This window comes from Cyclopterus lumpus, chromosome 1 (genome assembly GCF_009769545.1).
Source record: "Cyclopterus lumpus isolate fCycLum1 chromosome 1, fCycLum1.pri, whole genome shotgun sequence".
NCBI classification, from domain to species: Eukaryota; Metazoa; Chordata; class Actinopteri; order Perciformes; family Cyclopteridae; genus Cyclopterus; species Cyclopterus lumpus.
In genome coordinates this window covers 4,777,626-4,789,956 of record NC_046966.1, presented here as the reverse complement: position 1 = coordinate 4,789,956, position 12,331 = coordinate 4,777,626, and the positions used below count along the sequence as shown (strand labels likewise).

At 48.0% G+C, this 12,331-nt stretch overlaps 1 protein-coding gene across 1 annotated transcript in view; it reads right to left on the bottom strand.

Moving 5' to 3' along the window:
- Positions 1-12,331, bottom strand: part of si:dkey-92j12.5 (multiple PDZ domain protein) — a 33,811-nt gene that overhangs the window by 7,548 nt on the left and 13,932 nt on the right. Inside the window, 12 exon segments of the mRNA XM_034545465.1 lie at positions 515-589; positions 721-835; positions 942-1,033; positions 1,248-1,456; positions 2,150-2,243; positions 2,655-2,723; positions 3,007-3,072; positions 3,239-3,349; positions 4,554-4,731; positions 5,289-5,468; positions 7,464-7,814; positions 11,324-11,522. Coding sequence (XP_034401356.1) covers positions 515-589; positions 721-835; positions 942-1,033; positions 1,248-1,456; positions 2,150-2,243; positions 2,655-2,723; positions 3,007-3,072; positions 3,239-3,349; positions 4,554-4,731; positions 5,289-5,468; positions 7,464-7,814; positions 11,324-11,522 — 1,739 coding nt within the window.

The following is a 12,331-nucleotide window of genomic DNA, read 5'->3' as shown; positions in this document are numbered from 1 at the left end:
TGGTGAATTGTGACAAAGTATATTTACTCAATTACTTTTGGTACCTTATACTTCAACTCAAGACAGCTTAGAGAGACATATTGTACTTTTCACTTTTTTAAAAGTATTTTACATACAAACAAATAAAATATGATGCATTTTTAAAGATTAAACTAAAGTTATTTTAAATATATATATATATATATATATATATATATATATATATACATATATCAGTTTAGTGTGTTGTTCTTCAGTGAATATCAATATTTAGTTATGAATATTTGAATATTCAGCTGTTCTACAGCAAGTTGTATTTTCAGCTCTATTTTTACACTTTCACAAAAACAAAAGAAATGGAGTATTGAAATATATTGCACTGTGTATTGCATCGCATCGTATCGCAATATATCACATTACACGTGTCACGATACGATACGTGAGGTGCTTGCCATCGCACAGCCCTGGTATGCAGGCGACATGAAGGAAGGAACAGTGTCATCACTGAGGACGACGAAGGCTGGTGATGTCACACCTTGCTGGCTGGGCCGTGCCGGACCACCGCTGCGTCCTTGGACTCCCCCGCTGCCAGGCCGAGACCTGCGTGATCCTGGAGGGAGGTTTAAAAAAAAAAAAGAAGAAAAAGAAGAGCAAAACGCAGAGAAAAAAATGATTGAACTTTGAAATCCTATTCACAACAGTGTGGCAGCTCAGTGTAATTTACTGAAGACGGCATTGCACCTGAGGTGGGATGCGGTGTTGGAGGTCTCTGGCTAATCCCCCGCGCTCTGCTGCGTCCGTCCGGGAGTCGACCGCGTCCTCGCTCCTCCCCGTCTGACCCGGGTCCGCTACATTCCTATCGAAAAACACAACAACGCCGTGTAAGAGTTCAAGTCTGGTTGGAGAAATGCAAACGCCACCCCCTCAGGAAAAAGAGAAGAAGAATCCTCCTGCGTGCTTACCTGATGAGGATGATCTTGACTTTAGACGGAGCGTTGTTGATGATGGTGGAGACGTTTTGGTGACTCCGGCCGTACAAGATCTGACCGTTGATCTGGAAGAAGAATCACACATCGTGTACCGTCACCTCGCCGACTCCCCTTTACCTCATCATCTCTATTACGCAGCTGCTCTTCGTATGAATCCCCAACGAGCCTTTGAAATACATCTCACCCGCGCTTCAATCGTGACTCCAAGCCGTCTCGGCCTCCCTTAAAAACGCTCCCATCTCAACCCCCTCCGCCCCCTTTTCCACTCATTCTACGTACCTCCAGCAGCTCGTCCCCGACCCGTATCCTCCCGTCCAAACCGGCGGGTCCCCGGGGCTCTATGTGCGCCACGTGGACGCTCATGCGAGCCCTGGAGCCGTCCTTGTTGCCCGAGAGGCCGATCCCCAGGCCGCGGGCCGCGGGGTCCTTCTCCAGCTCGATCATGTGGAGCTTCCCGGACAGGCTGCCGTAACGCTGGAGCATCTTTTCTAAAAAAAAAAAAAAAAAAAAAAAAAAGAAGAGAGAGAGGCGACTGACACTTTGTGTCTAAATAAAAGAGCGCGTGTGAGTGAGTGAAGAATATTTGCAGGACTTTCTCACATAGACCGCCTCAAACGGCCTGTATTGTTTTTCACCCCAATGGATCTGTATTTTTTGAGAAGGGCCAGGTGCGTCTGAGCCAACCGTTTTCAAAACCACTTCATTGGTTTGAAAAGATTGAGAATGTTCGAGTGTACGCGACCCATTTGTTAAGAACCTTGAGGATACGCGCAACGCATTGTGATGAGTCGAGACGGATGCTGCTTGTTTACAAGTAAACTTTTAACGCTACAGGTGCATAAAGAAAAAGCCAAGGCCTCCGGCAGGCTGCCGGAGGTGTGAGTGCCTAAGAGGACTAGAACGTCCCTCGCTCGCATGACAAACCTCTTTCAAACAATGGACCTTAAAAACCAATCGCCAAAATTGTCATTCGAGAGCGACTTCTGAACGTGTGTAAGACTCCTAACTCTACTTTCTTTGTTCCTTTGTAACGTAAGGTGTGTAATCAGAGGGCATCACGTGGCCGACACTGCCCCCCCCCCCCCCCCCCCCCCCCCCCCCGGCACTAAGAACCGCTACACTGCCCTTATGAAAGACCCCCGTGGTGAGTGTGAGTGACGTCTTTAATGACACAGACTTACTCCTGCCGGTATCGCCATCGCTGTCAGCCGCCGCCGCCGCGACCGGTGCCGCGACGCTCCTCCGATCCGTTCCGTCGGACGCCGACGAAGGCACCTTGGGAGAAGCTTTGCATTATTGAACAAGGCAGAGTTGGAGATGCCTCGGAGGGGTCCCCTCGGGCACGAGTTGGACGACCCCCGAGGCTCGTTCAGGTGGTGGTGGGGGGGGGGGGGTGAATTAATGAACACGGTATTTAATATCGGCTAAAAATAACATGAAAGATGACCGGAATCATGCATTATTTTGTAACCGATTTACATGCGCAGAGGAAGAGAACTTCAAAAGAAACACGCCGTCTATTTGGAGAGTTACGCATCTCCACCAAAGGAGCAAAACAAAAGGGTTTAAACAAACAAGGAAGCTGCGAGAGACTTTGAACTGCACGCGTTGCATCTCTGAGTATTGAGGTTTTCTTTCTTTTTTTGCTTTAAGATCACACACACACACACACAGTAATGTACCAACCTTAAAGGGGGTGGGAGTGAAGGGGTTTGTAGGGGAGAGGGTAAGGAACAGACTGAGAGTCTCTGCTTCCTACGATCAGGAGGGGAAGCACAGATATGGTTCCATACGCATCACCAACAAAACATTAAATTACCTCTCAAAAAGAACACCTCATTCGTTTTGGAATACCATGTAGGTGTATATAGATATAGAAATAAAATAGAGTGTGCATATAACATCGTATCCAGCCATACTAAGCCAAAACATCAGTAACAGTGTGGGAACAGAAACTGAGGGGAAAAAGGATTTCACAGCTTGTCATCGTTCCAGTGGAATCTAAAGTCACGACATGTAAAAACAGATCTGGCGTCACCTTGCCGCTGTGCGAGTTGCACCGGGTCGTCGGAGTCGGCCTCTCGTGGTTGGCGAGCATCGGGGACTGTGGGCGAGGGAAGAGGGAAGGTGAGTGAGTGTCTGTACGGCCAGAGGACTTCACACTGTAATGCGACAAAAACTCCCCCGCGCACAACGGACGCTTGGAGACTCAAATGCTGTGTTCTGTATATGCATACCTGAATATACCATAAGTTCTGTAGATGCAGTACCTGAGATCTGTGTTGTCCAGACTGGACCAGGAAGAGCACGGAGTCTCCAGCACTCCGGATGGCCTCCACCGCCTGCTCGTGGCTGGCGTCGCTGAGGTCCACGCCGCACACCTTGGACAGGTCGACACACACACACACACACACAGCAAATACTGTACAAAAAGACATTCCCACATAGACACGGGATTTGTCTTTTTTTCCGGGGGAGGACCTTCAGCAGGTCAACGGTAGACGCCACATAGAAGTGGTGTTCATGCAGCTCGGCAGCGTGAGTCAAGTTGTTCTAGTCGAAATGGATCGATTCAAATGAGCTGTGAGAGTGTAAAAGGTTCCCGTCCTCACTTTACCTTTTACCATTTGTCACACCGATTTGGAGCTAAATTCAAGAATTGATATAAAGAACTATAAAAAATAAAAATCCTTTTTAAAAAATACCACATTAAATCACCAAGACCTTGAGGAACATCATAGAGAATGTCGTGCTGTGATTTGGTATTTGGAGATTTCTGCAAGAATTGCATTGGATGGGGAGTGCTTCTGCTCAGAACCCCCCCCCCCCCCCCCCCCCGCCCCCCGCCTAATGCCACCAGACACCGGAGAGCCATACAGGTCTGGAGTTCTAGGAGGCTGAGAGCGTCCTAGAGGTCACAACAGGTCATTGCATACAGTTGACTGCAAGTTTGAAAAAAAATGGTCTAACGACAATGAAAAAATGGCTACTGTGGAAACCAGCACCGTCGCACATGAATACAGCTTTCCAGTCGGGTAATTCTGCCTTTTTCCTGGCAAGCCAATCACCCAATGAATGTGTTTAGCTGCATACTGTATGATAAAGAGAGCCGTGTCGGTTTCAGAGGGTCAAAGCAGCGTTGCACATTTACAACAGAGTCAGTTTTGACCTAATACCGCTACAGAAATTAAAGAGATACCTATCTTTTGTGTGTGTGTGTGTGTGTGTGTGTGTGTGTGTGAGTGAGTGTGTGTGTGTGGCATGGCATTGTGCAATCCCTCGTACTTTATCATGACAATAACGCTGAACCATAACCCGATGCTAGATGGTGGGTTGGAGGGAACGGAAGGTTTTTCTGGTTATTTAGGCAACAGAACTGGTGCCATATTGCCATATTTCAATACAACAGACACCTCAAACAATACCCGATTATTGCACGAGCAGCCACAGCACACACACAGACAATCTCTTTGTCGCCATCTCTCCACCACTCAGAGACACTTGTATACACAGGCATAAACACACACACACACACACACACACACACACACACACACACACACACACACACACACACACACACACCTCTAGTATCCTGTCTCCGGTCCGAAGAGTGCCATTTTGTGCTGCCGGGCTGCCGGGGCTGATGTCCTTGACGAAGACGCCCCTCATCATCTCTCCGGTGCTCAGTCTCCGGCCCATGCCTCTGCCTCCCATGATGCTGAGGCCCAGGGACTGGCCCGGGGCTCGCGTCAGCCGCACGCTGGAACACAAAGCGAGGTATTGCGGAGCCGTAGGTCCATGTCACAGTGCGCGTAAAGGTGGCTGGTAAATGCACGTCCTCCTGTATGTCTGTATGAGGACCCGCTTGGCTTGAGACATTACTCCGAAAATGCACACGAAGGGTAATTAATCCAGTGGGTGTGCTCTTTTTTTTTTTTCAGGCTCTATCCGCTGCTTAGGGCCGCGCATAGACTTTTAAAGATTAAGTCAAAACAATAGAATATTATAGCTGCCGGGGAGAGGCACACAAAAGCTGGTCTTTGCACGGCAGCGCGGCTTATGGGATTTATCGGAGCGGGACGCAGCCGACAAACGTGATGAATACGGGTTGTGAGAGTAGCCGGTCTCTCCGGGCCTTGAAATATGAGAACGTTGAGTCTGCGCTGTGCTGCTCTGCCCCCGCTGTGAAACATAACCCTGAGCGCGCTGAGATTCTGCTAAGCCTCCGCTGGGCCGAGAGAGAGAGAGGATAAAAGGGCATCATGGAGATGGGAAATCGGAGTAGGATCTAACGGAGGCCGTTACTGATTCACTCACCTTCTCGGTTGATCCCAAGAAACGGAGGCGTGAGCGCCAAGCTCCGCCTCTCCGTCCACCTTTACCTCCAGCTCCAGCTGTGGCTCCTTCACGTCTGCCCCGGTCTTCTCCTTTTTCTCCTCCACCATCTCCCCCTCCTCCTCATAATTCTTGGGAGGGAGAGATTTCGGAATCTGCCAACTGATGGCGGAAAAAACAACAACAACAACAACAACAACAAGCAAACAGAACTAAAATTAGCGATGTTGAACGGAACACCTGATGATGATGATGATGATGCACACGTCTCTGCTCAGTGTCAGAGAGTTATTCAGATCAAATACGCATTGAATTAATCGTTGATTAGAAGTCGATTGATAGAAAAATGCACATTTTGGTAATTGATTCATCGAGCAAAAATGCAAAAAATATTCCTTCATTCCAGCCTCTCAGATGTGAGGATGTTCTGCTTTATGTTCTGACTATATCAAACGTCTCCGAGTTTGAACTGGAAATTGTGATCGAAATTGTGACAAAGGAAAGGAAAAGATCAATTCTTTGTGAAAACGATGGTAATTTGCAGCACTCTTGTGGTTAGAAAGCATTCGACTGTCTGACATTATCAGAACTGCCGTGGATAACGAGGTACCTTGGTGACCCACTCTGAGATGAATCCATTCATCATCAGCTATAGTTGGATGAACGATGAATCAGTTTGAAAAAGGTTCAGGAACAAGTTTACATGATTCCAACTTCTTTAAGTGAGAATGTGATCTGCTTCCTCTCCTCCGTGACGGTAAACTGAATAACTTTGAGTTGTGGACAAAAAGAGGCATTTGAGGACGGGAAACTCATCTTTTAAAAAAACAAACGACTGATCGACTAATAAAGAAAATAGTGGACAATGGTATTAATCGCTAGCTGCAGCCCCGGAGACGCTGTAACACACTGCAAAAAAAAGTGATTTATATATCGGCAGGCCTTGAGATGATACACCGCTTTAGTTGCAAATAGAGCTGAAAATACACAATTTCTGCCAGCGAGGTCACATCAAGGTAGTGTCTTTACAGTGTGTGCGTGTGTGTGTGTGTGTGTGTGTGTGTATATATAAATAAATGTGTAGGAGTATCTCTGTATATTCACACACACTGTATATATGTGTGAAAGAAGGAGGTAGAGAAGGAGAGAGTTTTTCATGAATATATTTAACGGTGGAGGGCTGTAATAAGCCCACGGAGGTGAGTGATTGCGGCGCTATCTGCGCAGCGGGAGCCTATAGCCAGTTAAGTTACAGAAGAGGGCAGAACAAATGGTTCCACCAGGGCTGAGAAAGAGTGCCGACAGGAGAGGGGGATAGTAACAAGGCAGGGGAGGAGAGGGAGAATGAGGTGAGGGGGAAGAAAAAAAGACCAGAGATGAGAGACGGATGTAGGCACAAGGAGTCGAGGCAGCAGTGTAGCAGAGAGAGAGAGAGAGAGAGAGGGAGAGAGAGAGAGACACAAAGACGACGTATTTCGAGATAAGGGGCAGAAGAAGAAGAAAAAAGAGGAGAGAAAAATGGGAGTGAGCGAGGAGGGAGAAAGGCAAGAAGACGGAGCGAAGGCGGCGACAGACAGAAGCGAAACAATTCATTTTTCGCTGACAGTCAGCACGCAGATCCATAAGCGAACGGCTAAATATAACTCAAGAGATTCAACATTCAGAGTGAGGCTTTCGCCTTCAATAAAGAGGAGGATGGAGACGGGAAAAATACGGACTGGAAGAGGCTCACGCTGAGCCGTCTGCGAGCGGAAACACATTGTTTTCTCCCCCCCCCCCCCCACCCCCCCCCCCCCCCCCCCCACCCCCCCCCCCCCCCCCCCCCCCCCCCCACACCCCCCTCGTGGACACGGCTAATTAACGTGTCAGATAACAACTCAGATCATTAGTGTGAATCAAAGCTGCTGGCTATAACTAAAAAATGTGCGATGCGTTATTAAAACCTCGGCTGAGATTAAAAATCAAAGGCCCAAGGTTGAAACAGAACCCACTGACAGACAGAGTCAGTGGGTGAAGCATTTCATGGCCTGAATTCTCTGCACCAACACACAGTGTTATGTAATGAAGCTGGAGCCCTTGAGACAGGTTTATCTTGCACTCCGGGGCCCTTAGTGGGGATTAGGTGACCATAAATAGTCGTCTGAGACCTTACGTTACCTTGAGTCTGGGGCCGGGGTGAAAGTAGGGACTCCGAACGGGCCTCTGAATGGAGCTTTGGAGGAAGCGGCGGCTCTGACTGCTGCAGGATCCGGAGCTGCGGCTTTGAATTTGACCGAGGCGACGGGTTTGAGGGCGGCCGGAGCCGGAGCCGGAGCCGGAGCCGCGGCTCTGACCGGGCCGGGAGGTCTGGCCGGGGCCGAGGCCGAGGCCGAGGCCGAGGCGGGCTCCGGGAAAGGGGTCAGCGGGGTCGGTGTGGAAGAGGCGCTGTCTACTGCGATGGAGTCCAGAGGGGGTAAACACAGACGGGTACGGTACTGATCCACTTGATGGGCCGGGACATAAATTATGCTGAGGGACGGGAAATGTGGGGAAAGAAGGGGTGAAAAAATACAAATATTAAGTTTTCCCTCTACACAATTGTTTAACTCTCGGCACCAAACAATGACTAACAGGACGACAAGGAACGACACAAATGACAATGCACGTATGGTTTCTACACAGGATAGATGAATTATTATTACTATTATTATTATTATTATTATTATCATCATCTCCGCTACGGAAGATCATGTGATCGGTTCCTCTGTGTCTGTCCACGGCTAATCTCGCGTTGTGCTGCAGGAAAATAAAATATCTATTTTTGGGGCGGCACGCTCAAGGCCGCCTGGTTGTTTGCGGTGACTCACACTTTCTCAAAACAACTTGAATTGCCTGTTTTATAGCCGGCCATCGGCTGCCTGCTGGCTCCTCGCTCGCCACTCATAACCGACCCCCCCGGCCGGCACGGGGCTGTCGGTGATGACACAGCTGAGTGCGCTCAGGACGGTAACTAACCGCGCACATCCTGCTGAGTGCCGCCGCTCGGGCGCCAAGAGGCACATTTGGGGAAGGCAGTTTGCTCACTTTTATAGTTTTGGATGGTGTGTTTAGCGAAATGCTCAAACAGCTTGCAGAGTAAAAATGTAATTTTGGCAAAATGTTTGTGAAATTGCCCCGCATACATCGGCGCTCGTTCCTCGAGTTGGAATGATGTGTGTGTGTGTGTTGTTTTTTTAGCACCCCTTACAGCCGGTGACGTTGGGTTTGCCAATTGTGGGTCGTATTCATTCGTTTTGGCTTCAACGAACAGATTATTTGATTCCCTTTTCTGATCAAGAGTTAGAGAGAGGATTGATAGCACTCTCATGTCTGCACTGTAGATATAAAGCTACAACCACCAGCCGGCTAGCTTAGCTTAGCACAAAGACTGGGCACAAGGGGACGCAGCGGCTCTGTCCAACAGTACAACATCTGCCTACTAGCTCGCTGAGCAACAAGTTGGATCAGTTTCCTCAGGGTTTTGTGTATGTGTGTGTGTGTGTGTGCGTGTGTGTGTGTGTGTGGGGGGGGCGGGGGGGGGGCATACTATCTAATATGCGCCACTAGAGAATGGGAAGGCTGAATACACCTGAAGCGATGTAAATGAAATAATGCAAAAAATATTCTATTCATCCTGAGTAATCAATTATCAATTCATATATTAATTTATATTGCAGACTTGGAAAACAATCGTTAACTTTAAGGCTGCCGTCTTACATTTCAAATGTTTTTAGGTGCTGTAAAACTATAGATGTGCCCCTCTCCATTCACATTGGTAAAAGATGACTTCTTCTTTTTTTATGTTTTGGGACTAAATGTTTACTAAAGGATTCTGATACAAGACCGTTCCAAGATTTTTCAAAAACACAAAATATATAATAATAATAATAATAATAATAATAACAAAATAAAAATGCTTTGCCCAGATCTATCGGCGCAAACAACATCATTTAAGTAAAGTGTCAAGGACATCACTAAATAACCCTCCTCGGGCTCCCATTGTGTGACGCCACCATCAGACACACTGTTGGATTCAGCTGAAAGAGCCAATTTCTCTCATGGTGGCAGATTGAATATGGAGGTCTTCCGCGCTAAGCTGTTGTGACTGAGCCATGTGGACAGCCTGTCGTGTCTCAACAGAGGCAGTTTGATAGTGACAAGTCCTCGCCCATCTATGTCGGTCTTATTCTGAGGCTGCCAAAGCAACTCATCTGCCTCCACTCCACTCCGCTAGTTTGTCTGCAGTGCTTGTCAGGAGGAGGAGGAGGAGGCAGCGGGAGCGTGAGGGTGATAGAGGAAGACAGAATGTGGTTGTCTTTCTGTGTGTGTGTGTGTGTGTGTGTGTGTGTGTGTGTGTGCGCGTGTGCGCGTGTGTGTCTGTGTATTGTGGTGCGCATCTATGAGAGGCTCTTTAAAACGCTCTTTTATTCAGAAGCACACTGTTCAAGGTGAAATGAGGGATGAATTATTCAGAGATATTTCCCATAGCAGGAAAAAGGTGTTTTTGGAGGTTAGACCATTGAAAGGCTGTGTATGCGTGTGCATAGGTGTATGTGTGTGCTTGTAGAAGCAAGGGAGGGAGGGAGAGATGGAGGGAGAGAGAGAGAGAGAGAGAGAGAGAGAGAGAGAGAGAGAGAGAGAGAGAAAGTTTTGCAGGGCTGCACGGTGGTGGTGGAGGTGGGGCGCATCTCCAATCAGCTAAACAAGCATTGTCGATGTCGAAGCCGTAGCGGCTGATGTTATATAGGACGTTATAATTCACCAAATTTCCCCCTCGGGGCAACCTTTAAAAATTCATCATCGAAAATTAATTTAACACGACTGCAGTGCCTCGCTCAATGACGGCCGCAGTGTAAAAAAAAAAACCCCAAGGTGGTGATGGAGACCCAAAAGTGCGACGGGATCATTTATCCGAGGTGACGGCCGTGTTTTGTGACTGCGCAGGGCACATATTTATATTTATCATGTTCTATATACTCACTCATTGGAGTCGTACACGCCATCAAGAGCTCAGAAATGTAAGCAGTATTCAATTACTTTGTTTTTTTTCTTCCTCCAGTGGATGATTGTTCTCTGCATACCCAAAGGACCTTTCAAAATTCTCTCTTAACTAAGAGGTTACTCGTTTCTTCGAGCGAGGACGTGTTTAAACTACGGCATGAGGGAACGAGCATGTGAACGTAATATAAATAACTGTGATGAATAACTGGAATCATTCTTCAGTTTTTTACGTGCCACGAAAGTGTCCTATACACTGACGCCGTAATGTTGATTTGTGTCGTGCGTTCCAAAGTTCGTGCGACCCCGAATATTAGAAGACAGCCAGGACACTTTTTAAGATGACAAAGGGAGCTCAAAATACATTTTACACAGCGACAAGGAAGACGAGATTATTCAAACGTACGTGATTTATTTTGACATCCATGTCTGTCCAAATCGCCACCGCTCCATCGTTTTATCCAATTAGAAATGTGTGGGAAATTTGTCATATGTGGCATGTGAATTCTTCTTAAATTATGAATGTTTTTCTTCTGGTGAGGTAACTCAGATCTTCGCCCACCAAAATTCGAAATAGTTCGACCTCGAGTGAAGGTGGGCGCGTGTGCCAAAAATGTCGTAAATTCACTCAAAGCTGAGATATCGAGAAACCGACGTCAAGGTCACAGTGACCTTGACCTATGACCTCCACATTCTATTCAGTTGAGCGCAGCACATCTGTCACACGGTTAGAAATGCATCGGATTAGGAGGCTCACCATCACTGGGTTTGAAGGGGGGATGGGAATCATCGGAATCTGTTCTTCTTCTTGCCCTTAAAAGCAGCTTATTGATAGATTCCTAAAATTGCATCTCAATACCGGCTTCTCCAAAGAGGCAAGTGATTCTGCAGAGCTTTCATGGAGTTGTGTGTGAGCTGCAACCATGACGCACAGTACCTGCTCGGGTTTTCTTTATTATATTTTCTGTGCGACTGCCGTCGGACAGTGACTGGCGCCTCACCTTATCTCCGGCCCTACGACGGAGTGTCTGCGGAGCGCGGCTCTGGCCCTGGCGTTGGTCAGATTGGAGGTAGGCTCTCCGTTGATGGCCAAGATGGCGTCCCCCACCCCCAGCCTGCCATCCTGGCTCACAGAGCCCCCCTGGACCACGCTGCGCACCAGCATGCCTGAGCCGTCCGTGATAGCGCTCACCGACATCCCTGCCAACACGCACGCGCGCAGGCACGCGCACAAACACACGCACGCACACACACAAACACACACACACACACACACACACACACACACATGGGCACAGGTGAGTGGCAAGGTTCTGGCTAAGGCTGCTCTGAATGCATGCCAAACAGACAAGACAGGCACCCAAACAACACACCTGACAGCAGGCATAATCAGCATAATCAAGACAGGCACTAAGGCAGATTAGCACGCAAACATGGCTGCGCATGCTTGACATTTACGCGGCGCCATCCGTCACAGAGGCGCGCAATCGCAGACACCTGCAGAGGGCGCAGGTGACTCCCGGGGCGGCACATGCCAGCAGCACAAACACCTGACTTTGGCTTGATCCAATCGGACGCCGGGCGGATTACGCAAACACTTCATTAATGCAAACAGGCAGAAGCAGACACACACACACACACACACACACACACACACACACAAACTCGCTCTGCAGACAGGGAAGGCTACAACCGATGGAGTACTCTAGTCTGCGGCGCCTGCATTACGACTCTGCCGTCTACTGGAGGACTACGCACATCCACAACACTATGGTCGTACATAATTTGAAGTTGGCCAAAGAAATGACTTTGTGCTTTGTTTTGTTTTTGATCAAATAAATCGTTTATTGTTTCTTTGTTTCTTTTTTTGTTTTGTTATTACATTCAAATTACAATACAATCATAGTGCCTGGAATACACGGCTACGGACGCTGACAAGACGAACAGAAGTCACACATTTCATGAGAAGGGAGACTGAGGTGAGATAATGATGAATGTCTCAAAACTCC